This window comes from Parus major, chromosome 6 (genome assembly GCF_001522545.3).
Source record: "Parus major isolate Abel chromosome 6, Parus_major1.1, whole genome shotgun sequence".
NCBI classification, from domain to species: Eukaryota; Metazoa; Chordata; class Aves; order Passeriformes; family Paridae; genus Parus; species Parus major.
Window position 1 is genome coordinate 1,679,692 of NC_031775.1, and position 27,902 is coordinate 1,707,593.

Genomic DNA, 27,902 nt, shown 5'->3' on the forward strand with positions numbered 1-27,902 from the left:
TAAAACAGCCAAGCACCAGCACCTTCCAGTTTTCAAAGTGTTCATCCTAGGGCAAATTGAAATCCTGTGTCGCTATTTTTACCAAATGTGGAAATTTACAGGAAAAAACAACGTTGTCTTGAGATCTCTGAAGGATTCACAATGGAATCAAAGAGCTTGGTGCTGCTTTTAATGGAGAAACCACCTACAAGGCATATGTTTTTTGACACGCTCCGAAACGGTCACTGGAAAGAGCTCTAACCATCGATGCCTTCTTATTATCATAGTTATGTGCTGTGCTGAAAGTTTAATTACAGAAACTATCAATGCAACAGGAGATAAACACTTTGCTTTTGAAGGGAATTAATTTATTTGGAGATCTACATCACACAGGCACGCTGCTGGAGATCCAAAGCAATGCCTGACCTCAATATCGTTAAATCGTGCTCCGGGAAGCTCTCCTGGATTTTAAATACTTATTTTAAGAAAAACTTCCTTCTTATGAAAAAAAAAAAAAAAGCCACATTTAAACATCAGTGATGCCCCAAAAGCCCCAGTTCTAGTTGTTTTCTTGGAAAGCCAGCAATCCACAGATACCAAAGAGGCAACTTTGTGACATTTTGGGGAAGGGAGGAGGAAGGACCCTGGCAACCCCCAAGGAGAGGGCAGTGGGAAAAGCAGCAGGGAAATGCCATGGTTCCCATGCTTTGGAGGAGTCACGAGGCATCCCAGCTTGGAGCTCCCAGGTTCCCACTGAAGATTCACGTCCTATAAAACCTTTCACTGAGGGATCACGCACACAGGGCTGCCTCAAGAGAAGCACAGCTGCCCAGATGTTGCGTAGTAGCCAGAGGCATCCGAGGAGAACCTCTGGGAGAGACGCACCGAGTCCAGCTGCACCTCCCCGAAGTGGAAGTTCTCGAAGAGCTGAAAGGAAGAAGAAAAAAAAAACCACTTGAAGGGCACCAGAGGAATGGAGCCTGCAGCCAGGCCACAGCTCTCTCACAGGAGCTGGCCCTGTCAAAAGCCTCTCCTCACAGATTGGTTTTGCCTTTAAATGAAAATGTTCTTTACGTTATTTTTCCCACTAAAGACTGCACTTGAGCTCTTTTTATCTACAGCAGCAGCTGCTCAAGCCTCCCCTATTTTGAGGGAGCATGGGGAGGCTGTTCATTGCACCCCCAGGTGGCTCTCAAGGTGGCAGGCTCTGCAGGAGCAAGGTTTGAGGCCAGGAGGTTTGCACTGATCCAGGCCACAGGATGCAGGACTTAGCAGCCACAGCTGAGTCCTAATTCAAGCTAGCAGGCTGGAGGCACAAGGCTCCTCATCCCAGCACTGACCCCGCTTTGTTCAACAAATCCGTCTTTGTTCGGCAAAGACTTGAGTGCAAATTAAGGAAAGCAAGCCAGCTCTGGTGCCCAGGGGGTGTGTCCCTTGCCCATTAATCCAATCCATGAAGCAGACCAAAAAAAAATGACATCAGAATTTCTTACAAGAAGTTATTGCTGGAAAAGCATCGTGTCCAAGCGTAAAGTGCTCCTCCCGTTCCATTAAGCAGCAGGAAATTGCTGTACCTGGGAACATCAGCTGTGCCTCAGGAAAAGCTTCTCGGTGGAGATGCTAATTTGGAAGCTCTGTTTAACAGGAGAGCTGTGAGTCACCGAGAACCTGAGCAACGACTTCTCCCCACCTTGGAGATCTCCAAAATGTCCATTCCATCTGTCTCCTATTCAATTTTCTATCTGTCCCTGCAGGCGTGGGCTTGAGACAGTCCCACAGCCCTTCCTGCCCTTACAGAAGGCAAGAAGGAAAGCCAACAACGTTAATCCTCCTGGAGCCAATGGTGCATCAATTCCTCCATAGAGGGAATGACTGAAATCCCAAATAACTACTTAGCATCTGAAAGGCTGCACTTCACCTCCTCCAAAGAGGCATTTGGCTCTGCCTGGCACTGATTTGGGCACAACTGCTCTTTTGTTGGTTCTCCCAAGAGTATTCTATTTTGTAAATACCCTTTTTTCCCCTTGGAGGAGACCAGCTAGCTTTCTTCCAGGACTATTCCTGGGTTTGCTGTCACTCCACAAAGGAAAAGTGCAATTGGGAAAGTGATTCCCTGCCTGTCTTGGGGCAGAGCAAGAGACCCCGGGGCAGCCAGCGTGGCCTCAAGGGACACTGTGAGTGGTGGCTCCACGGGGTCAGTGCCCTAAAGAAGAGCAGCCTGCAGAAAAGAAGCTGTGCTAAGGAAGCATCTCAAACGGGGAGAGGAGGAAAAGAGAGGAAGAGAAATGACGACAGCCACACAAACTCCATTTCATACAATTAAAGATTTATACAAGAAAGATTAATTATGTTCCCAAAAGCCTGCGTCGTTCATGTTGGAGGACTTAAGATAAAATGTCTCATTAATAAGAGATGGCAGTAAAAAGGGGTTGGTCACCTTTCTCTTTTTGTTTTGGCTGACCTCAGAAGGAAGGATGGTTTCCTGCTCTCTGGGGCTCCCTGCAGTGCTCTGCCACTGTGCCCACTCACCCCAAACCTTAACACCTGTCCCTGTCACAGTGGCTGCTCACACTGTCACTCCTTTCCATCACAGAGCACTCTCCACCCAGGAAAAACAGAAATCACCCCTCTCTTGATTCCTAACAGAATTAGAATTAACCCCGGGTGTGCTGGTAAGCGAGGAGTACTAGGGTTTGAAGAGGGCCCCCTCCAGTGCCCAAACTGGCTGGACAGGGACTTTGGACAAGGGCATGGAGTCATGGGACAAAGAGGAATGGCTTCCCACTGCCAGAGGGATTCAGATATTGGGAAGAAATTCCTCCCTTTAGGTGGTGAGGCCCTGGCACAGGGTGCCCAGAGAAGCTGTGGCTGCCCTGTCCCTGGAAGTGTGCAAGGCCAGGTTAGACGGGACTCGGAGCACCCTGGTGTTCCTATCCATGGCAAGAGGGATGGAACGAGGTGCACTTCAAGGTCCTTTCCAACACAAACCATTCCAGGATTCTATAAAGAAAACAAATTAAATGCTGGGATGTGCCAGACCCCATCAGCAGCGCTAGAAGTCAAACTTTTCCACAAAATAACCAGAAGAGTTTTGTTTATGTTACTGTTGCACACCACAACCTGTTTTTCCTACTAAACTCACATACTTCAAAGCCAAAATTAGTTAATGAGACAAATCCTGAGCCCTGCTTGCCTCACACAGCCTCAGGCACTTCACAGCAGAAGGATGACTGGGAAGCCCCAGAGGACACTGCCCAGGTCAAGGGCCCTCCATTTGTCCACTGCTAAAAGTGCAGCAAAGCCATTGTACCAAAGCACTTTGTATTCCCTTGGCTTTTATAAGACTCACCACCTCCCGTGTGTTCGAGCAGCTGTGTGTTTCCCAGGGAGGAACGCTGCTGGAACTATTGATTTTTGGTAATGTGGCTGTACTTTCTGAGAGTAAACATGCTACAAGATTTAGAGGACAACCACAGACACTTTTTTCTGCTCTTGTTTCAGGACGGCTTCTCACCGATGCTCCTGCGCTCCCTGAGGCTTCCCACAGCAGAAGCCACTGGACTCCAGGCACGGAGATCACTGCACATCTGAGACCTGCCTCAGGCAGTGTGGAGAGAGGCCCCTCAAACATCATCCCCCAAGACCTCTGAGACACCAGGAATCCTCCAAGACCTCTGAGACACGACAAAGTGGCTTCCCATCACGAAAGCATCCTGCACTCCGGTCCCTGGGGACTCAGGAAGAGATTGAAGAGAGCCAAGCCTCTGCTTTTGACTTTCACTTCTATTTATCTTGAGGAGAAGCCAAGCAGAGCCAAGCAAGATATTTATAACTCCCCCCTCTCCTCAGCCACCACGGAAACGCTCTGGTTTCGGAGGAGCCCTGGAGCACAGCTGATGAAATGCCTCCTGGGAAAGCATCTTAGCGTTTTTTATTCCGCACCAGGAAAGAAGGTACCTGGAGGTTCTTGCCCTTCAGAAGCAACTGAAGATTGGCAGATTCCCCTTCCCATCCTTTCCTACGGCTGCCAAGGGCCCACTTTGCCCTGAAAAGGCTGCAGGGAACACGAGGAGACGTGGATCAGGAGCAGCCAGGAGGGAGGCAGGGGAGGAGAGACGCAATCGCCCGCAGAGCCGTGTCATTTGATTGGAGTGGGACGCGAGGCTCAGCAAAAGCACAGTAATTCTATAAATCCAAACATGCCAAAGGATTTATGTCCTCGATGCCTAAGGAATAAATAAGAGGATGGAGGTTGGGATTTTTTTTTTTAAAGTATTATAAATGAGAATGAACCTGATGGAGGTAAAGGTCAGCTTACAGAATCAACACCACGCATGCAGTGCAAGCTACTAACTCCCATCAAGGGAATAGCACTTAGAGGACTAAGTGCCCTGTGTCTCCCTGCTGCCTTCCCAAATTGAATTAGAATAGAGTAAGGAAAGAGCACTGTTAACTTTTAACCCCAGACCCAGCACCTCCAAGAAAATGCTCCAGGGATATGTCCTGCCTTACAAGCCACAGCCAAAGGTTGGGAAACGCTCAGTGAGGATGCCTGCATCACCCAGGGGACAGAGCAGGTGCCTGGAGAGTGGCAGCAGCAGCATCCCAGGATCTGTAGGGGATGGCACAGATTACAGCCACACTGCCCTCCCCAAAAGCCATGAGTTCCCAAGAGAAGAGAATTGGATGATGGATAACCCACATTTCACAGGTCTGCCTGCAAACTACCGTAGGCCCAATTGCTCTTCTCTCCCCCTCTCCTGTCCTGGGGACTGGGTCCAAGGACACACCACTCAGGTCATGATGAAAGGCCTGTGGTAGCTCCCAGAAAGCAAGCTTTCCTCCACTTCTCCTCCCAAAGTCATTTATTCTGAGGCAGGAAAAGCCAGCAACACCACTGTCATTTCTGACACCACATTTTCTCCCATTTAAGACAATTTTGTTCAGATGCTGGAAACCCTTCTCCCTCTGAGGTCCGTTCCCCTCAGTTACCCACAAATTATCCAGCAGACCTCCCTTGGGATGAGACAACCATTTTCTGAAGGAAGGCAAGAGGTTGGAGACTTGTTTTGGGAGAGATGGAATCACATATCAAACCGCTTGCTCCTTGCAAACCCGCTCATACAAACTTCAACCCTTAAACCACAACAACTTCCTTATCAAAGGCAGAGCAACAGATCAAACCCAGGATGCCTTTTTGCCAAATTTTCTTCCCCTTTTTAAGCCTGTGAAATAGGTTTTGCTGAGGCAAAGAGGAGGATGACTCCTCAATGAAGAAGTTAAAACAGGCGCCTAAATGATGTCGTGTTCCAAAGCGCGGGTGTTTGTCAAGCTGTCCTCCTCGGGGGGCTCGCTTCCCACAGACAACCCTCCTGGAATGAGACAGCACCTCTGTGTTCCAGCCTGGGAACAACAGCAATAAATCACAGCTAATCCACATAAGGACAGCAGCGATGTGTTTCAGCTCGGGTTATGAAGAGCGGAGGTGCCAACGCAAACCGGGGCTTTTAAATCACCCGTCACGGGCTCAACAAGCATGAGAAATATTAATGGATTCGGCTGAAGAAGCATTGGGAAGTGGGAGGACAAAGTAAGTCCACGGAAAGGAAGGGAGTCAGAGGTATTTAAAACTTCCTTCACGTAATCTCTGGCTTGCATTCACGCTGCCTTGGCCTGGATTTTGCCACTACCATCAGGATTATTGATCAGTTTTTAAAGCCTTACGTCGTTTACAGTAGTCAGCCAAAAAAAGACCCATCCTGAATCAATAAAAAGTCCAAGCAGCTCTGCTGAGAACCTCGGAAATGCTGAGGGAACAACAACCCACTGCAATGCCTTCCAATTAAAAATTCCCACTAACAAGGGGATAAAATGGATGTACACACACACACACACACCTCCCTGGACTGCAGGGAGTTCTGCTGTGAACTCCAGCCCCAGAAAGCAGTGCCTTAGGACTGGGCTATTATAGATCAACAGCACAAAACTGTCCCCGGTGACTCAGCGCTGCGGGCGAGCAGCACCGTGTAATGTCATTATAGCCTGTGACAATCCGCCTCACAAACCCCACTGCCCTCGGCAGGGAGCTGAGGGAGGGTCCTGTTTTCCATATCTGGAACAAACACAGAAATTAACAACTTCAGAGAGGCTGGGAGGAGGAGGCTTGTAGCTCCAGGAGCCTACGGCTGTGGATGAGCTCGCTGTCATTCCCTCTGCCCGATCCATGCTGAGGGTGGGACGCCAGCAATCCCTCCTCTGCTGTCTCTCCTGGGTGGAAGATGTTCATCTACCCCAGGATCTCATGCAGGAAGGGTGTGAACAGGCTGAGCACCGCTGGCCTCCATGGTAGAGCACGTGCAGGAGGATCACGCTGACGGACAACCCAGCGCTGGGAATCGGGGTCTGGCAGCCCACGGCAGCGCACAGAGAGCTCCAAGCAGGAGATTAAAGGGAGGCTTTGGAGGAGCTGGAGGCTTTACAGCTTCAGCTGCTCCGCACAAAGTGACAACACTCACCAGCTCGCCCGCCGGCAGCACAGCCCCAGCGCGTCCCGATCGGGAGCAACGAGGGAACAGGCTTGGAAAGCTGGGAGATTTTCGCTGGAAATCAGCATTTTATGGTGCTGTTATCCCTCCAGGGAAGGGGAGGAACAAACAAAATCCCAGGCATCCGCTGACAAGCATGGAGAAAAATTAAGCGGCGTTTCTGAAGAGGTGCCTCAACACAGAGCAACAAAACCTGTTTATCTGCAGACTTTCTGCACTCTCCCCTGGAAATTTCTCCATCTCGTAAGGGATGATACATTTGAATTAAAGTTTGTATCCCACAGCTTGGGATGGAAAACACTGGAGAAGAGCAGGGAACAATCACCCTTCCAAATCATCTGGCTAAAGCACAATGCGCAGTTCCCATGCCAGACACAACAGGAAGGCGCTGACTGCTTGGCAGAGTGCTGGATTACTGATACCAGGCAAAAAGGACTGATGGGAGGAAGTGGCAAAAACATGGCAAGATTAAAAATCTTAAAAAATTAAATTTTGAAATGTGAAAGTAACACTCAGAAACACTGATGGGCTCTAAGAGAGTGGGCTGAACTCCAAGGGAACTCTGTCCATCCGAGTTCCTCTGCTTACCCTCCTTTGCTGGCACAAACCACAGACTCCAATCCTGCTTTTGGGATTCCACCTACTTGTTTAATGCACCTCAGTCCTGCAGCCTCCCACACAGACCTGCCAGGACCTCTCCAGAAAGCTGTTATCTCCAAAGCTGCCACAGCTCCCAGGTTGCAGTATGTGCTGGCAGAGCTCTTTTTTCCTCATCCCAAAAAATTCACCGAACTCCATCCCAGTTGTGACCCAAACTCCCCCAAATTACGACAGACAAACCCCAAAACCAAATCACCTGGTGGCTCTCAGAAGATGATAAATAACCAGGCAAATTGTCAAGATCTGGGGACTTTGCTAAATAAGTAGATTCTTCTTCCTTCTATTTTTGACATTCAAAATTTCCTGAAACAATTTGGTGCCAAAAAAAGAAATACCTGATTCCTGTGCTATTCACCCTGGACACCACTCTGCCAATGATTATCTGTCAGAGATTTCATTGTGCTTGGAAGCCTGCCAGGAATAATGCATGAGAAGCATAGGAAAAGCAGGTAGGCAGGCATTCATCCAGAGAGGAGGCTCTTCCCAGCATTCCCAACCTCCTCCTCAAATTAGCAACTGCTTCCTTTCCATGGCTTTTTAAAGAATGGTTGGCTGGGCATCCAACATTTTCCAAGGCTGTTCAGGTGTTACAGTCTTAGAATATGTTGTGCAGAGGGTGGAAGATGGGTAGGAAGGACAGAGAGGTTGGTTGTCACCTGGCTGTCACCACCAGCACAAGGCTGCAGATTGTTTTGTTCTGCAAGTGTGCAGCTGGCTCTGGAGTGTCTCTCCATCCCCAATATAGCATCCAGTCCTTCCACATGGATAATGCAAGGAACAGCCCTTCCCCTCTCCTTTTCTTCCAGCCTCTGGCAAGACATAAAAGGCAGCAGCAGAGACCTTTTCACCTCATCTCCCTTAAGGAGAATAAAGCAGGCAGACTTCAGGAGGGAGAAAATCTTGTGTCATAAAAGCCCCAGTGGCCTCTCTCTTGGGAGATACCCAAGTCAGGGCTATCTCCTCTACGACACAGGAAAATCCCTTACCATTAAATCACTGGTGCAGTGCCTTGGAAACAACATGACCATCTCTCTCTGGCAAAGTACCACCAATATAAGAAGCAGCAAGTTCATAGAGAAAGCTCCAAGGCGCACGATGGGAGGTTTCCTTTATATATTTTTATTTCCTGAGCCAAAGTAAATGCCATGTAAATGCCAAGAAGCTCTTGGTACATTCACAGATGCCATCTCATGGGTGTTCTGCATGCATTCCATGTAGGACTCATGAAGTGACAAACTGAAGAAAGGATCAGTGAAGGTCATTGGCTCCACCATCCTCCCCTTCTCCAAGGCAGGAGAAGCTTGGTGATGGCAGATCCTAGATTTACATCTCTGCTCCCTCAAAACAACCAGAACCCCCTTTTCCCAGCTCCTCTAGAGCAGTGCTTCCTTATCCTCCCCTTTACAAGGGTTTTCCTAATCCCTTGCTGCAATTTAAGCCCATTATTTATCACTTTCATCATCCACTACTGGCAAAAGCATTCCCATGCTTCAAGAGTTTTTCCTACGTGCTGCCCTCCTTCCCTTTACCAGCCTCAAATCAACTCTTTCAGCCCCAGCTTGCAGACATTTTCTACCCTTCCAATTACCTTACTGTTTTAAGGTAACCTGGGCTCTTTGCACCCATCCATGGTAACCAAAACCTTCAGCAAAGCGTAGTCAGAGGTTTACTTTAAAGAAATTTGCCTTTTTATTTTATTTCCACAGACTGCTGTGCTGGTATTGAGGCACTTCTCCATCCTCCCTCCTGGACCTGTCCTTGTTCACAGCTGCCTGTTTGCTTCTTCCTGATTTCCCAACACTGCTTGGAGCTCTGTTCCCTCCTACTCAACTGTGCAATATTCCTGCCTCTGCCCAGCTGGGTTTCACCTGCAGACCTCAGAGTGTATTTCATGCTGCCCTTAACACCCTCCTGACCTCGACAGGTGGGATGAGGACGAGGTTTCCAGCTCTGTGAATATGGAAGCAGCTGATCCTTCTCTGACTGCTGCCATGTGAAACCTCAGCTCTTCATAAAATTGGAGCAAAGCCACCTCAGCTGCCAGAGGGTGATGCAGCAGTGGGGAGGGTGACATTCAGCAATAGTCTAAATTAATCTGTCAGGCTGGATTTTTTTTCAAATAGAACCATTCAGGGCTGGGTGCAGGCCTTTGTTCAGCTGAATTCCCCTCCCTCCAGGATCCCCCCCTCTCAGAAGCCAAATCTAGTGGTGCTCCTGCCACTGCCACGCTGCAAATCCTTTGCTTTAGCTCACAGTTTTGGGTCTGTTCCCCCATCACAAATCCATGAAAATTCATGTGCTTCAGGAAATCAAACCCCAGTTGCTATGGTGAAAGGCATTCTGCAAACTAAGAAACAAATACAAGTGGGACATTTGGAGGTTACCAGATTTTTGCACGTCTTTCAGACAAGAATAAAAACCCTTTCAGCAAATTCAAGGATCTGGTAAGACCCCAGACCTACACCTCAAATGTGAGGGATTTACAGTACAACTTAAGGAAATTAATAATCAAACACTGCATTTCTCCACAGAAGCCTCATTCCCACGGCTCCTATTACAGCAAATGCAGCAACAGTTTCTAAGAGCTGGGCTTTGCCTTTGCTGCAGAGATGGCAGGAGGCTTGAGACGCATCCGGGAACACCAGGACAAGGAGCTCCCCTCAGAGTGACCTCTCATTACGCCCATCAAACACCAAGAGGAGGAGTCTAGCTACAGAGCCAGTAAATTAATTCAGACAGACACAGAAAATTATCCAGCAGAAGGGTCATGGCACCTTTGGGATGAACTGCCTACTTTTGCTAATCAGTGGGTTGGGGTTTTTTGCATTTAATGTGCTGGGTCCTTGCCTTCTATTAAGGCGCTGCTGTAATTCAAGCCCTGCCAGCTCCACAGAGAAAAATCATCTTCTTAAGATCAAAGAGGTGACACTGTCCTGGCTGGCTGGTGGCACAACAGGGATCTGGGAAGTGAGGAGGTGGGATGCTCACCGGGTGGGAGGCAGAGGCACCCACAGAACCTCCAAAAGGCTCAGCTGCTGGCCTGGGTGGGAATGCAGCGGTGCAGGGACAAGAGGATTCAGAGACTCTCAACAAACCCTCTTCCAGCAGTCACAATTCCTGCTAAAATTAGTCAGAGGGGTGTAGAGCGCCTCTGAGAGAAAAAAAAAAGGATTCTTTTCTTGGTAAGGTCACCAGAGATCTCTGTCATGCAAAAGCAGCACAAACCTTCTGCACTGTGCTCTCCTCAGTGCAGTGGCTCAGCCTTCCCCCAAAACCTCCAACTCTGCCTCCAAGGCCCAAACACTCCAACAAAGATCTTTTCCCTCCTTTGTCTACTCTCATTTTTCAAATGCCACTTGAGATTTCTGTTTCATCAAATGCAAATAACGTGAATATGGCTTTTTCTCCCTCTGAAGAATATAATTCGCAGGAAAGCATTTTTCACAGCAAACCCAATCTAATCTCCTTTTTTTTTCCCCCCCATGATTATACAAACTGATCTCCAGTCTCATCTGCTCAACTGTCACATCCTCCCATCCCACTGTTGCTCTAATTGCACACTGCTGAGCCCCCTCGATTGTTCCGGTACCTCTTGGTAATGGCAGGAATTCTCCCCTCTGCAAAGTGGCATCACAGCCTTTCATTTCTGCTTTTGATTCTTCTGTAAAAACGAGGTGAGGAAAGCACTGGCTTGTTTCTGAGATACTGATGTTGCACCACGATCTCTTACTCAGTCTCTCCTCGCCCCAGTGGATTTTTTTGTTTGGTATTTTTAACTCTAAACTTCCCAAGCAGCCACCTCCTGTTAGGTATTTGTTCCAGCTGTCAGTCCTGCTTTGGATCTACATCTTTACCACCTCGCTGAGGATAACAAGGTGTTCTTACCCTTTCTGAACACCAGGAAGTCTTGATCCTCACCTAACGCCAGCTCATTCTTTAGCTCTTTGATTTCACCTCAGCTTAGAAATACATCAGGAAAAGACTCAGCCTCCTTAAACCCACAAACAAAAATTACACAGAAGGCCTGGGTTCCAATGGCTGCAGAACACGAGACACACTCCTCCATCTGCAAGTGGAGCTGGCCCTGCACAGGGGCAGGTGTTCATTTGTTTGGAGCTTGGTGGGCTTGGGGTATTTTGAGGGGTCAGGGGTTTATTCAGGCCAAGGTTTTTCTTTTCCACTGCACCTCTGCATTGCATCAGATGTTTTGAGCTGAACTGCTGCGTGGCACAGCCTCTGCACTGCTCCTACCCAGCAGGACAGGCACAGTGACAGGGAACACCACTGGCCAGTAAATGCACTTTCCCCCTGCTCCCAGTGAAAGCAGTTTCAGTGCCATAACTCAATACACTCATGCAGGCCTCGAAAGAGAAGGAGCCTCATCAAATGATGCCTTATGTGACCTAGAAGCCCTCCCTGGGCACTCCTGCAGCCCCACTGCTGGACCAGGGCACAGCAGCATGTGTCACCACCTTGGCTGATCCCGTTCCCAGTCTTCCATCCCAGCTTAAAGTCTCCCCTAATGCTGTAAGACATAAGATGTGCAGCTTTCTGCTTCTGTACCTCTGTAGCTGTTCCCGCAATATTTAATCTTGTAAGCTGTTAATGCACGGATCTGTGCTAAGCGCCAGGCTTCAGCTTTTTCTGCACTCAAAATTTGTTTCCTTCTTGTCTGAACGTGGCAAAGGCCATTCATTTACATCTCAGACCTCAACACAAGCCAAAATCCATTCCATTTTGACCCAGTGAGAGCCCAGGTGGTTTTCTTCCTTTCCCTTAAACGTGCAACAGAAATTTTTGGCCAGTTGGGCCTTTTGCATTTCTTTTCCTTTTTATTTATTCCCTGCAGCTTTAGTTGGTTTTTTGTTTGGTTTGGGGTTTTTTTTTCCCCTCACTAAACAAAAATAAATAAAAGCCCGGAGGCAGCGCAGCCTCGTCTCCGGAGATGCCGGCAGCTGTCCTGGCTGCCTCTGTGCCAGCGCTGTGCCAGCTGCGGCGCAGGGCACGCGGCCACCGCCAGGACACAGCGAGGAACACGGCAGGGAGCTGCCAACCCGGCCTCTCCTCCAGGCCCAGGGCCTTCCAGCCAGGAATTGCTGCCTCCTCCCTCTGTTCTCTGAGAGATTTCTCCTGACTAGAGCACGGTTTTGCCTAGAAGGAATCTGTATCTCTCCGTATGAAGCGGTCCATGAAGCATCCCCAGCTTTTTGGGACTAGATTAGAGAAGTGCAAAGTCAAAGCTTTGTTGGACATAAATCTATTGGGTCACACAGCCCCTTGGGCTCTCAGCTGCACCTATGCCAGGAAGCCTTTTTTAGGGATATTCTTCAAGACAGAAGTAATTTAAACTCCCAAACGCAAGTCATCCTACAGGATCTATTTTCTGAGCAGTGTGGGAAGGTACCGGCCTGCACAACCATTTATTAGCACAAATAGGAGTGTATGTTTAAACTCTGTGGAACGGGTAGAACAAAGGATTATTAAATAAAATTCCGATTAGTTCAGCTGAAAGCAAAATACCAGCTGGAGCCTGGTGTAGCGCAGGCATGTTATCAGCAAACATGTGCTGCCAGCGCATCTGCACACACACACACACACACAGACACACACACAGACACACACACAGACACACACACACACACAAACCCCTCAGCTCTGACCACGGGGAGCCTCAGCCTGGAGTAGCACAGCCACAGCACTTCCATCGTGCTCCCTGCTCCGACAGTTCCAGTCCTGCCCTGAGCCTCTGTCCCTGCACAATGGGAATGAGAGCGATGAAACCTGAGTTTTCCCACTTACCCTCCTACCAGCAGCCATGCTTTGTTAGCGTTCCAAGTGGGAACACAGCCACTCAGCGCAGTCCCACCGCCTGGAATCACATGCAGGGCACATGGCTCTCCCTCCCACCAGCCTGCCTAACTGCAGCCATATTCATTAACAGCGTTTAGATGCTGGTGCAAAAGTTAACGAAGCCACTCTGCGAGAGGGCAGCCTCCCCGGCACAAGATAAATAATGGATATAAAAGCAGGCTGGGAGGGAACTGGCACGTCCCTGCAAGGTCATGCTGGAATGCATCAGTGGCTCACTGAGGCTGGGCTCCTCCGGTAAGAAGCCTGGAGCTATTTATGACTCATGTAATTAATTAATGCCAACGGGCGTTCTGCTGCAGGCACGTGGGAGACCAAAGGGAAATACGAAGCGGGCAGGTTAGGAAATGTAGTGGAGGTGGGAGAGGAGGATGACATTTCTTGTGGCAAGACATGCTTTGAAGTAATTACCAGCAGTCCAAACAGCCAGCAGCTCTTCTGGCTCTACGTCAGTACAAAATCAATTAGGAGCTTTAAAAATGCATCGGGCTCATATCTCTGAGAGCATCGAGAGTAAGAAGGAGCCTCGGAAGGAGAGCAGTTGCACTTCCAAGCAGGGCAAGACCCTTCCCCAGGTCCTCAGCCCCCACAAATGGTGTGACCAGCAGAGGGAGCACCGTTAATACCTTCTCAGTCACAAACGGCTTGGGATGAGAGCACGGAGGAAGACCCAGAGTTTGATTTTATGTGTCTTTAAAGCCTGAGGACAAGTTTAACACAAGCAAGAGAAAGCACTGTCCTGCAGGCACTCGGGGCTCCTGACACACACCTCCTCCCCCCTTCCAGAGCTGGCTCTCCCAACACTTGGAGCTATCCAAAACTGCAGATCACATCAATAAAGGGACCAGGGCTGTAGCTTCCCTGCTCCAGCTTGCAATACTGCAGTCTCACACTGCACACTCAACACGTGGTGACGCTGAGTCATGACACCATGCTTGCACAGACCGTTTGAGGACAATGAGAGCTTAACCTAATTTTGTCCCTTTGTTTGTCCTCTGCACAGAGATCAATCAGTTCCACTCCCTGCCTTCACATCCCCCTGCATCCAGTGCCTGATACATTATTAAAACTGTAAATACAAACAAAGCACACTCTTCCCCTCCTCTGGGAGGGCTCTAAAGTCCTTCTGGGTTGTCCAGCTCCCACTCAGCCTGTATCCTCTCTCATGTCTCTTTGTTGCCAGAATATCTTCTTACGGTTCCCAAATGTATCCATGCATTGTCCTCACTCCCTCTTATCAGAGCAGCCTGCAACAAATCCTCTCAACACAATGAGGATTGCAGATTTGCTTACAAGCCAGTGCTGTTTTCCATTTCTGCTCCTCTGTGCATCTCTTTTCTCTCTGGACACTTGCAGGGGTCAAGCACCACGGCACCAGTCTGCCACAGCCATCTGGATGAACAGCAGAGGCTGTCTGCAGTCCCAAACCTGGTTGGCAAAGCCTGGGAGTCTGCAGCATGCTTCCCCTTTGAGCCTTACCCAACCTCCAGAGTCTGGGGGATCGTGTTTTCTACCCTCTGATCACTGCCAAAGCCCTCAGATCCTGGTGGGACTCCCTACCACTACCCGCTATTTTTCTGGAGCAAATCAATAGCAGAGATTAAAAACAGTAAGAAAACAGTAAGAAAACAGTAAATGAAATCAGAGTGGGGCTTAGTTTCATAAATATATATGAGTAGAACAAGAGCAACGAAGTGCTTCTTTCTGGTGGGCTGAGAATCAACTCGAGCCTGAGTCTCCAGGGTAAAACAGGAGTGAAGTAAACGACAACACGAACACCCACTTAGCATTCGTGCTTCATATTCCTGCTCTGAGCCTCAGCAGCTTTAGGAATGCTCCTGTTAAACACTGTAATGCTCCCAATTATGAGTGATCTGGACTGTTTATTTTCTAAACAGATTCCCCTCCCCACCCTCCCCAGCCCTCAGGAGATCCCATAAGCCTGAGACAAAAGCAGTCTTGAAGAGGTGTTTTGACCTCTTTAGGCTATACAATATCCATAGCTGGCTCCATTTCCCTAATTGTTTCATACTGACCTTGAGGATATTTTGGCCATTAAATGACTCCCTCTCCTTGAAAGATGATTTACCAGTCATTGTGTTGTTTCGTTCTTCAGCTGTAGAGAGAAAAGCCACCACCAGAATGAACTTCAGATGGGAGACCTCTGCGTGCTGTACTTCACCCTCCCACTCTGTCCCTCCCCAAAATCAGCTGCCAGCTAATAAACCAATGCAGAAAACCCCACTTCCACTTGAATTTTAGGAGGAAAAGGGCTGGAATTGGTGCCTCTATTGGGATCACCTCTGTTACCTGGAGGAAAGGCCCTAAATCACAGCTATTGCTGTGGTGATTCTGTAGGGCTGACTGCTCAATGCAACACACCTGCTTCTCTCTCTGGCCCGTTTTCATCCCACATCCTGCCATGTCAGCGTGAGAGACAGCACTTGCGTGGCCTGGAACAGCACCAAACTCCAGGCTGAGCGTGCCAGCACAATGCCAGGCGGGACGCGGACGGCACCGCCACAAACCTCTGCTGCCTGCACCACCCGTGTGGTGTGGATGCCTCTGCGGGGTGGGCACGCAGCCACACACACACAGAGACATTCAGAATAGCAACCCAGGCCTACAGCAGCTGCCAAAAGCCTACGTCTGAGATCCATCTCCCCAGAGCACGTCTGGCTTTTTATATAAATCCCCAAGTACATGATCTGCCCGTTCCACGGGACCTCTGCCTTGCTCGGTGAATATATTCAGAATTTCTTTTTCATCTCCATCATTAACTATGAAGTCCCACTCACATCCAGCTTGCTGTTCAAATCCTGTATGGAATACAAAGAGACTTGTATGGCTGCCTGCGGAATGCTGGCGGAATGCTCTCCCCATTGTGTCTGAATGCCTCTCGTGCCTCATGGGGTTGTGCAGGATACAGACTCGGGATGCCAGACCTAACTGCCCGTGTGCCTCCCTCACATCAGCACTCTGGGATCACATCTTCAGGGCTCGGTTTGAGAGCTGAACCCCATCTTTACAGGGTTTCTACACCCTGGGTATGTTTGACTTCAGCAGCAGTCAGACCAAAGGCTGCCCAGAAAACGATGACACAAATCACCTGCTGTTACCACAGTCCCCGCAGAGATTCAGAGAGACAACAACTAAAGAATTCTTGACACAACCTATTGCGGTGCACAGGGGCCACCGTGCCAGAGCACGCACGTTTGCACAGGGAGAACCAGGCTGTGACACACTGCTCCTCCCCTAAGATGATGCTTTTAGGGCTGCTTTATAAAGTAATGTGATCAGAACGATGCTACAGACAGCCAGAGCAGACAATCTTTTGGCAGAGACAGCAGACGCCATACACTCAAGAATAGCTCGCATTCAGCTTTGCAGCCGTCTGCATCTGATTTAAGGAGAAAGACAATGGAATTGCTTTCCTGAAAAAATGGGCAATCTCTAAGTTAGCCAAAGAGGATTATGTTTTCATCTTGTTTGAAGGTTAGCATGACACATGGAGTTGTTACCCAGTTTCATTTTAACACTGGGACACAGAGAGCCCAAGATCTCACCTCCATGAGGAGCAGCTGAGGTCACTTGTTCTGCTCAGCCTGAAGGAGACTGAGGGGAGACCTCCCCAGGGTCTGCAGCTTCCTCACAAAGGGCAGTGCAGGAGCAGCTCTGACCTCTGCTCTCTGTGGCCAGGGACAGGACCCAGGGGCATTGCTGGATCTGTGCCAGGGGAGATTGGATATTGGGAAAAAGTTCTTCCCTCAGAGGGAACACTGAACAGGCTCCCCAGGAAATGGTCAGAGCTCCAAAGCTGCCAGAGCTCCAGGAGTGTTTGGACAACGCTCTCAGGCACAGGGTGGGATTGTTGGGATGTCTAGGAGCTGGACTGGATGATCCACATGAGTCCCTTCCAACCCAGAATATTCTATGATTCTACTTGAACTTGTATTTTTCCCTAGCCCAAATACTATGAGTGCTACTAGGTGACAAGTTTTTGAAACTATGATTCTTGCTCATTGCTTTTTAAATTTTCTTCTGGGTTTTATCTGCAGACATCTCCCCCCCCCAGCCCTGTAGGGTAAGAAAAAAAACACACTGAAAAAGCAAACAACCAAAGTGTCTGCTGAGGAATGGGATTACTTTAAATGTATTTAGCAGCAAGGATGAAGGCTCTGTACGTACTTGGATCTTTCCTGAAGAGAGTGTTCATGACTGTGGCATGCAGCTTCACCCTATCCCATTCTTTAAGCATCAGGCCAGAGGCCACAAACCGCTCCACCAGCTGATCAGCGACCATCTGCAATCTGGGAAGGCACGAAGAGAAAGAACAGGGCCATGTAAAACAAGGAGCCTCTGCATCATCAGCTTTTGGCTTTTCAGCCAGGAGGGCAGCAAGTGTGAAATGAAGTCTCTGCATGCACACAGGAAAGGGAGCTAGCTAGCTAGTCCCTGAGGGAAAGCGAGCAGAGGCATCAGGATTCAGCTCTAATGCAAAAAGTTCTGAGTGTTGCGCAAAGCTTCCTCTGTGATCGCTTCTGCTGCAAATATTCCACGAGGAAGGGCAGATTTAGCACAGCAGAGAGCTTGCTCACAGTGACAGATGTTACTGGGAGCTGAAGGATGCATCTTTCTACTGCCAGGAAACACAATGTGACTCTCCTTGCAAATGCTAAAATCTGCACACCCGCAGGGGCTTGGGCACCTTGACTCCCCGAGGATCTGCTCAGGGATTGCTGCAGCCTGGATCCTCTCTGTCCCAGAAAAGCAACCCAGTCACTGGGCTTGCTTTCTGGGAGAGCCCAGAACGTGGTGACAGGGAGGGCACAAACCCAGTCAGCACATTCTGGTGAACAGTCCAGCTTTGCAGCTACTGAGCAAGCAAAATCCAGTCCTTAATAAGGACTTATTCCCACCTCTGTGTCTGGCCTTGACTGTCAGGATCTGAGGGCAGACCCATCCTAGGACAGACAGCAGGAGCAGGGATCAGAGCAATGTACTCATGTCTAAGGAGCTGAAGGAACTTCCAGGCTGCTGCTGTGCCACAAAAATTTCTGCCTGATTCTTACCAAAGGCAGCGAGGATATGCCAGAATGAGAGCTTCCCATCTCCAAAACAAAAAAAGCCAGGGGGTATTAAGTCTATGCAGAAGAATCTGAGCTTCTCTCAGCACGTCCCAGGGATCAGAGAGCTTTCTGCTCTGTGAGAGTTGCTCCATGTTGGTGTCTCAGCTGTGGCAGAGTGTGGCCCATCCCCAGAGCCTGGGGCTGCCACGCTCTGGATGCCAGCTCTGACCCCACTGCTGGCTTTGGACTGCCCCTCACGGGCTGCCAGCCCCCATGTGACCATTTCAAGACTCTCAAACAACCAATTGTCATGGCTTTCTACTATTTTCTGGCTTTACTTCAGTGATTTTTAAAATTAGCAATGACAAAGATTAAATGAATATCATTACAGACAATACTAAAACAAATTAACAGAGAATAGCTCAAGTGAAAATGGTGCTTTATTACGTTATAAAGTTAATCAAGGAAATAAAACAAATTAGAATGAATTATAATGGAAATTATTTGCCATGTGGGAGGCATCAGAGCATGATCCCTCTTTCAGTCTGAGCCATTATATGTGCAGAAGGGCTTGCCAACCCCTAATTCTGTCTGCAGTTATGCAAGCTAAGTCAGGATAAATCAAATCTCCTGCTTTACAGCTTAAGCTGATCAAGATCATCCAAAGATCAGGAAGGAACTCCACCCCTCAGCCATGCCAGGAACTACACAGAGCTAACAGGACATCTTGCATGAGACAGGAAGGCACACACCTCTCTCCAGCACAGGCTGCAACAGCCTGATCCAGCACAGGAAGCCACGTGGCTCCTACTCTCCTCTAGTACTGGCCTTGCAGCTCAGAAACTGCTTTCCCATTTCCCTAAGCAAGGCACTGCAGGTTTCAGCAGGCAAGAGGTTCAAGGAGCTGTTCTGCAATGATCTGTGTCCCAGGCCAGAAGACAAAGCAGGGTTTTCTGGAGAGATCACCATTTGTCCCCTCTTTATAATCACTGCTAGTCCAACACAGTGTCTGCTGGAATCTTAAAGGCATGAAAAGCTGCTCTCCATCAACACAAAAATATCTTTTTTTTTTATTCCCTCTGCAAAGCTAAATGTTTTTTCTGGATGCTTGCTAATAGATAAGGAACTATATAAGGGGAGAGATGCCAGATGAATGATATCAGGAGAAGGTGCTTCACCCAGATGGTGCTGGGGCACTGAGCAGGGAATTGTCACTGGCCCCAAGGCTGCCAGAGCTCCAGGAGCATTTGGACAACACTCTCAGGGACAGAGTGATGTTGTTGGGGTGTCCTGGCCAGAGCAAGGAGTTGGTCCCTTCCAACTCAGTCTATTCTGTGATTCTGTGAATTAATTTGCAGGTGAGGGCAGGACCAGCCTGATCCAAGGATTAAAACTTCAAATTACTTGTCCCTCCCTGAGCCTGCTGCTATGCAAAAAGCAAAACAGGTGCTGTGGAGGAGAAGCCTAGCAGTTTCCAGGTGCCATGCTAAGCACAAGGTCTGGCTTTGGTCAAAACCTCAGCTAACAGATCTCTGTCAAGGAAAGTGGAGACACCAGTCCTTTCCTGTGGGGGGGGTGGTGAGTGCTGTTTTCAGTTTCAAGGCAAGGTGGATTTGAAGACCTCACTTCTCTCCCCTGCCCAAAGCAGCTCTGCCACCCCTGATGCACATCAGCACTTCCCCCAGCATTATGCCTAAGTGGGTTCTCACCACTCAGGATACAGCTGGCATCTGAAACAGAGCACGGTGCAAGTAGCAACAATTCAAGCTGTCCCCAGAGGCAGACACCACTGTCAACTGAGGCCCTGTTTATTCCTACAGCATTCCTCTCCCAGCTCCTCAGGCCACAGACTTATTTTCAGATGCAAGCAGACTGGCACTGCACCTCAGAGAGAGCCAGACTCGGGAGAAGAGACCCAGACCTCAGCTCCCAGAGCTGATATTTTAGATGCTCTCTACAACAAAACCTACTGAAGGGCATTTGGGTCATCCAGTGTCTGTCTCCATCTCATCTTTCCAAGTGCTTCTGCCCTCTTTCTCCCTGTGCTCTGTCTCCTGGCTGATCTCTGCCTTGCCCTGGTTCTCTACCCACCCCGCTTGTTTTTATCTCACCTCTTTCAGGGTAGGACAGACTTCAAAGTGGAAGAGCCAAGAAAAGGAAAATACTTCAATTCCTACTGCCTCTCAGCAGTTCTTACATTTTTCATTTTCCCACTCATTTCCTTATCCCACTTCCGATCTCTTACTTCAACACAGCCTTCAAAGTGTGGTTTTAAGCAGGGCCTCCCCCCTCCATCTCCTCAGCCCTCAGGGAAAGGATATGCCAGAACATATCCCTTCTTCCCTGAGCCAGTCCTTGCTCACAGCCTCCCTCCTCCAGCTGCACTGTTCCATGCTCCTCTGCTAGCTCCTGCTGTCCTCTAGCAATGGGAACAGACAACAAAAGGGCAGTGCTGTCAGGCAAAGAGAAGGCTGAGGCTCAGAGACAGGAGGTAAAGCTCTTTTGGCTACTCCCTTTCCCTATTTCTGGAAACCAGCAGCACGGAGTACAGCAGCTCTTATGTTAATCATAGAATCTACAATGCTTTGTGTTGGGAGAGGTGTTACAGATCATCTGGTGCCAAACCCTGCCATGGGCAGAGACACCTTCCACTAGACCAGGGTGCTCCAAGCCCCATCTGTGTTTCCTCATTCTTCCAGAAAGTACCAAGAGAAAAGATGGTGCTGCCACTGGAGATGTAGTCCTTGCCAAAAACAAGATGAAGGAAGGTTGTCCAGACACTGCCACATCCTGGGCAGTGCTGTTTGTAGAGCTGCAGCCATCAGCCACAGTGGTGAGCAGCACAAACACTCAAGCTGTCACCAACCAGCCTTCAAGATTTTGCAGCAGCAGCTCCAAAAGACATTTGACACCCAGCACCCGTTCCAGGCTGCTACAGACACACAAACCAGCCCTGTAATCAGGTCATGCTCTTCTGAGGACCTCCTGGGCTAACTGGCTTTTAAGAATAATTAAGTGCTGCAGAATACACCAGGCTGTCCAGATTAATCTGGATTGCAGGTTGAGGAACTAGACAGTAGAGGCCAAATCATCCTGCCTTCTAAGTCATCTCAGGAGTATCTCCTTGGCCATCTTATCCCCGTGTGAGCTGTGACTCCATTATTCAACCTGACAGCCTGCTGCAGAAACAAACGACATCCTTCAGCTGCACCACCAGTGACTGATTTAAAGAGCAAACACATCACTGCCTTAACAGGTTCAGGAAGCAAGGATGACTTCATCTTTGTGACTGCTGGCCTGAGGACTGCCAGCAGCACCCACCAGCTCCAGAGGGTTTCCCTGGCACTCTGGGGAGGAATGAAAGACAGGAGCACGGGGAACTCACCTGTCTGAGCCATCCTTCATGTGGACTTTGGCGTAAAGGACGTCTGTCATGGCAGGGTCATCGTTCATGTACTCCACTCCTGCCACCTCCACAGTCAGGGGCTGGCCTCCAGTAATTTGGCTAAAACCCAAGAAATCTCTAATGTTAAAAAGCAAAACATCACACCAGCTCTTGAAATGCAACACAGAGTGCTCTTCGTGCACACACCAAATATTTGGGTTTGCTATGGGAATGAGATTAGATACTCTTTTTGCCATAGTGAGACAGCAAAATTTGACTAATTGCATGTTAAGTGGGACTTAGATGTTAAACAGAGTCTATGGGGCAGTGAACTCCACTCAGGAGCTCTTTTCTGTCCCCTATTTTTCAGCTTGTTTGCACTGAAAAAACCCAAACTCAAAAAGTCTCCCAAATTCCTAAAACTCAAAAGGTGATGGCTGCTATTGCCTTATCACCCCAAGTGGTAAAATAATTTAAATTCATACATTTGGTGTTTCAGACACACATTAGGTCAACTTGTCAGTGGTCACAGGCCACCTCAACATGAAGATCTCCATCCACATGCCAAAAAACCCATGAGAAGTAAATGATTCAAGTTCTTATTGCAGAGAGGCTTCTGCCTCCCTGTGAAAAGACCAACCACAAAGTCTCCAGCTCTCTGATTTTTACTGGGAAAGGTACTTGATACAGAACACAGCTCTGGGTGCAACATCCAACCAGTAAATAGAGCTGGGTTAAAATCAGCTCCAGCTCTTCATGTAGGATATAATATGCACTCCCACACCTGCAAACGCTCTGTAGAGTGTATCTGCTTCCCAACACGCCGCCTCCTTGCCTTTCCCAGCAGAGCATCCCAGGAGGCTGGGATGAGAGTAAGTGATGCCTCCTTTAACACCAAGGCTCGTGGAAAGAACAGGGATTGTCTGGGCAGGCAGATGTAACAAACACCACGAGCTGAGTTAGCAAGGTGGGTGTGACATTGCTCTGACCTTGCTCGCTTCTGTTCAGCTTTGGAGGTTCACAGCAAAGATTCCCAAGAGAAATAAGCAGAGTGTGATTTCCCTTCCCAGTATAGTTACTGGGAGGGAAACAGCACAAATGTACTATTATGGACATCACACTAACAGCACTAGAGGTCATGTATTTTAAAAAGGGTCAAAAAGGTCACAGCTACCTTCACAGGTCACTGCCTGCACTTTAAAAAAGGAAATGAAAGCTAATGCAGGTTTATGTAGGTGGAAGGGAGACTAATTAATTTTCCAAGTATATTTACTTGGGTGTGGAAGGGGAAATAAACTAAAGGTTACCTTCAAGTGTTGATTCCCCCTTCACTAAAGGAAATAGGGAGCAATGATTTTCTCGGCATCAGTTCAATCCACTTATGAGGAAGCTGGCACTTTCCAAATATTGCATTCAGAGCCTCCCCCTGGAAACACACTTGCATTTCTGTTCAACAGCTGAACTGGAGCCATCCTTTTAAAGGCAGAGGTATGAATTCTGGCTGTGCATTAATTCCCACAGATATTAGCTGGCACAGCGTGGCCAATTCTTCATGCACCGAGGCAACAAATAAATGAATGCAAAGGATCTGTGCTCTGTGTGCAAAGGCTTTGCAGAAATAAATAAATAAACCACTCCCTCAGGCCATCTTCAATTACTAAGCTGACCAGAGATAAGCTAATTATGGTGTCACTGGACCACATTTGCAGCTAAAGCCCCAACATCTGCAGCTTGGTGTTAAGAGGCGGCGAGGCAGGCGCGCTCCCAGAGCAGCACGGACCGTTTCAGGCCGATTACTCACAAGGCTCCTGATGGCTTCCCTGCACGCAGCTCCCCTCGTCCAGGAATGCGTGTCAAGGACACCTCAGCATCTGCTCCGAGGCAGGAGGGAAGTGCCAGAGCTCGCTGCAGGCAGTGTGCAAAGGTAAGGGAGCTCAGCCCTCCCTCTGCAGCAGGCAGGGGACAGCGGCTAAAACTGCTCACGCACAAAGAACGGGGACGTGCGTGAGGAAGGGAAGTGAGCAGAGCAGGTTTTCAGGGAATGCCGAGGGTCTGAGCTGAGCTATAGATGGCTCAGCCTATAGTAAGACTCTCTGTGGCTGCTCAGTGATTTCTACTGCCCCATTTGAAACATTTCAGCCTTCTTTTAAAATTTCTAGAGTTCAGAGAGACTACTGAGCTGCTCTTCTCTTTGCTGTTCCTCGTTAGGACAGAGTGCTGCTTTCCCCTCTCTGCAGGCCTTGGTGATGACACCCCTTTCCCACCACTTACTCCACAAAGTCCTCTTTGCATCGCTGCAGGAGGTCACACGCTTTCTGGATCTCTTGTTCGTTCAGGAGCACCAGTGTCCCAAGAGTCAGGTGAAGCTTTGCAGGGTTCTGGAACAGGCTGCTGCTCACCCCGTGATCCTACAAATCAATCCATCACACAGAGGTGTCTTAGCTCATCCACACACACCCTGCTCCACCACAGGGATAAAGAGTACAGAAAACAGGTACCGAGTCACTGGCATCAACCCTTTTATCTCTGGTCAGGTTGGTAATGACTCAAAGCTGAAAATTTCTCAAGCCTTGTGAGGAAGCAAGCTCAGCCTGGCAGGTGAGGTGCGGTCCCACCACAGCCCCCTGCCTGCTTTTTCATCAGAGCTGCTGAGCAGCAGCCTGGAAAATCATTATAGCAGGCTGTAACTCAGGACCCAGGACCTGCAACACTCACTCATATGAGGGTTTTTTTGGGAGGAGACTTCCACAGCTGCCAACACAGCATCTGCTGCCAGCAATGAACTCGACGCAAGCCAGCTCAGATTTAAAACTTAAGTCCATTTCTTGTGCAATAAAGCTGAGACCAGCTGTAGTGACAAGCTCTAAATGGTCTCTAAATCCTGTCTAAACACAGGTTGCACCTCACAACAGAAGCACAGCTAATACCAGCTCTGATAATTATATTTTTCTTCTTCCCATATGCCCTATAGTTTGCAGAGATGAATTAAGTTTAAATTCCCTTTATAAGAATAGCTGTGTGTTGTTGCTGGGAGGAACTGTTCCCAGGTGGAGCAGTGGTTGCATCCAGCTTTAAGAAACATGCTATTCTGTTCTAGGATACTCATAAAAATACCTCAGGGATGGTTAACACACCCATATTAAAACAATTATTTCCACTTAGTGGCCACTTCCCATCAGCGCATTAAATAACCTCCAATTTTAACTCCAGAAGAAGCCAACCTGCCAGGCCATGGAAACCTTTCTGCATCTGAAAAGAGTGCACCAGCTGAGAGCAATAGCTTTGAAGTTCCTACTGTGCTCCAGAGTTTGAAATAAAACCTTTCAGATGTTTAAATGCTGCAGTATCTCAGGCCGTCAAGAGCTTAATGCCCCACATCTCACTCAGCATTTTTCATGCCTAATGACCACATGCAGACCCTTCTTTACAGCACAGCTTATGGGCTGGACTAAGGACAAGGCAGCCTGCAAAACAGAGGTCAGGGCCTTGCTCCAGCAGCCACAGCCTGGCAAAAACCAGGCCTGGCCCCATCTCACTTCTCCCTACCTTCCCCTCCCTGCAGTAAAAGCTTTGTGGCTTCCTTTAATCCAAGCTGCTGTTCACATGCATGACAGGACACGATTTCTCTCCGTCAGCCTTTTTTCTCCAGCGATATCCGCAGTCAGAGAATATTTGGCCCATCACAAAACAACAGCTTGGGTAACAGAAACTGGGAGAAGGTTTGATTTAACCTTGCCACGGACAACCGGCCGAGGTCACCCCCACGGAGTGCACAGATGAGGTACAGGAACACAGCCCTTTGCAGGTCAGAAAGCCAAAGCCCTGCCCTCATTTTCTGCCCCAGCACAACTTGTGCTGTAAACATGACCCTGCCCCAAAAGCAGCATTTTCCCCCGAGGTTTTCAACACCTGAGCTGAGGTGCTGAGAGTTGACAACGATGGCACGCCACCTCCACGAGCCATGTTACTGCTGCTGGGGAGTTTAGCAGGCAAGAGCAGTGCACAGCAAGCAGGCTAAGACCTAGATAATCCTCCTGGTTTACTCCCTAGTATTTCAGGCAGCTCTTCAAAACCCTGCTTACACTCCCTACTCCTTCACAGGCCGGCAGATCCCACTTCTCCCACACATAAAAGAGATTGCTACGTCAGAGGTGGCTCTCCCTGGAACAGCCAATGTTCCTGAGAGTGTCTCAGCAGCCTTTCCTGGCTGGATACTGCTCACCAGGATGCAAAAAGGCTGGAACTCAATTATTCTAATCCCAGATCATGATGTGAGATCATCAATCACTGAGCCACCTCATGGGAATATGCCCTATTGTCCCTCCAAAAATTCAAACCTGGGCTCTTTAAGATGTATTGAGAGGCAGGATGAATAATCCCTTTATGCACTGTCCATATGTGATGACTGTCCTTTTTAGCCTATGCCTCTCCCTAACACACTACCCTGTTGTGATCAAAAAAACCCAACTCATTTCCACTCAGTTGTTTTTACTCCCTCCTGCTACCAAAGACTTCTACTTTGGCTCTCCTTCTTTAGAAGGACCACAAGAGAACATTTTATCTGGGGTCTCCAACTCCTTGCAAGGCCCAAGCACGCTGTCCCTCCAAATCTAAGAGCCTGTAATAGGGAAGCCATAAACTACAACACACTTCAGCCCTTCTACGTGAAAAGGCAAGGGATCAAGCTCCTTAGCATTTCTGCCCTGGTTGTGTCCTCTCTGCTGTTTTAAGAGCTCCCAATGTTTGCAGACAGCTTTATGTTTTTCAGGATTTTTTTTCCTTAAGAGCAGGATACTGCATGCCAGCTACGTGCCCTCTGCCACCCTGATCCACAAAGGAGCGAGCCAGGAAAACAGCATTTGCACAGGATTGACTGAAGAGCTACAGGCTCAAAAAACCCTCCCACTTTCTGTCCCTTCTGCTCTGAGATACAAGGCCTCATTAGCAATGTTTGATATTTACAGGTTGCCATATATTACAGTTTCTTTTCCCTGCTACATCTGCAGCCCCTTCAGCCGGCAAACGCTGCGTTTGCACAGCTCCCAAAGACCCAACTGTGATTTTTTCACAGCAATGTTACTGCAAAGTCTCTTCCCTTTTCCACCTGCATGCTCAGACAGACGTCTCAGTTCTCCTCACTCTGACACCTACATGACTGTGAGAGGAGACTTCCAAGGTCATCCAGTCCTCTGGACCTCCCACTGCACCACAGCACTGATGAGCCTGTCCAGGTGAGCCACATCCCCGTATTTAGATTAAATTAAGCTAAAAGAGCCTCCCCTCAGCCCTGCTTCATTTGCCTGGCAGCCCTGCCTGTACAGCATGAACAACACCTGAAGTGTTCTGTATTTCAGCACAGGGTTTATCTTCTAAAAGCTTTTAAAGACACACACACACACAAAAAACTTAGAAAGCATATACCCACCAACATAATGCTATAAAATATAAATGAATGGTTGTCATGGTAACTGCTTCAGAGAGAAATAGAGTCCCTCACAAATGCTCAATGGCCAGAAGAGATCCTCACACACACACAACATACAAACACACACACCTGGTCCTTTCCCTTCCTTACCATTATTACCCCTCATTCAAAGGCTGAAGTTTACCCAATCCTGCAATGTTTTGCACCAGGCAGAGAAACGCCCCACTTCTGTCACTGAAACCTATTCAGATTTCCTCAAGTATTCCGAGAAATCCCATTGCTTTGGACAAATCTATAAGCTCTTTTATTGCTCTGCGAGGCACAGTTTTGAATTACTGTTTTTCATTACTGATGTGCTTTCCAGCAGACCCTGCTGTGAGATAAAGTGGTATTAGAGTGGCATTACCGGCTGGAGGAGTGATTGAGAGACACACGGGGCTGCACTGTACTCCTCCAGCTAACAGGAAGCAATAAATATATCTGGAAACCCTTTTGCTAATACCAGGAGAAGGAAGGGCAGAAAAATAAAGCACTATATATTCCTAGGCTACACATATGCAACCCTCTGAATACCTGTTACTGAGTTCTACGTTTCAAAGTGAAAACTGAAACTCTGGAGCTGATGTGAGCGGTGCCAGGAACATTTCAGGCCCTTACAGGACTTGGAGCTGTCCAGACACAGAACAAAAACTGCAGAACAGACAGAAGATCAGGCAGGAGGAGGAAGATGAACGTGGCCAGTACCTGGTCTCAGCATTTCTCTGACCAAAGCTGGATTGCTGCAGTTTCCTGAGACAAGCAGAGTGTGAAGGTTTGCAGATGTTCCAGGCAGCTCCTTCCAAATGTGACTGACAACAGTTGGGGAATGCAGGAAGTCTGTGAACACATTTAAGAGGATGGCAGACAACCCCCCACCAGAGATGCAAACTGACATTTAAGAGTGAGCAAGAGTGAAACAATGTGACAGACAA

At 48.5% G+C, this 27,902-nt stretch overlaps 1 protein-coding gene across 6 annotated transcripts in view; it reads right to left on the reverse strand.

The window, feature by feature from the left end:
* Positions 1 to 325: 325 nt before the first annotated feature.
* Positions 326 to 27,902, reverse strand: part of ASCC1 (activating signal cointegrator 1 complex subunit 1) — a 34,559-nt gene continuing 6,982 nt past the window's right edge. For 2 of the 6 annotated variants that reach the window (XR_002001900.2, XR_002001899.2), the window contains exons 6-11: positions 23,778 to 23,914; positions 21,507 to 21,626; positions 17,241 to 17,362; positions 10,774 to 15,168; positions 3,937 to 4,205; positions 479 to 906 (exon numbers count right to left, since the gene is read on the reverse strand). Coding sequence is in view for 2 of the 6 variants with exons in the window: in XM_015632642.3 (XP_015488128.1) it covers positions 790 to 906; positions 15,089 to 15,168; positions 17,241 to 17,362; positions 21,507 to 21,626; positions 23,778 to 23,914 (576 nt within the window). In the remaining 4 variants the exon portion in view is untranslated. Of the gene's footprint in view, positions 907 to 1,472; positions 1,614 to 3,936; positions 4,206 to 10,773; positions 15,169 to 17,240; positions 17,363 to 21,506; positions 21,627 to 23,777; positions 23,915 to 27,902 lie in introns of all 6 variants that reach the window. The other 4 variants (XR_001522496.3, XR_004498093.1, XM_015632642.3 and 1 more) reach the window with 4 other exon arrangements.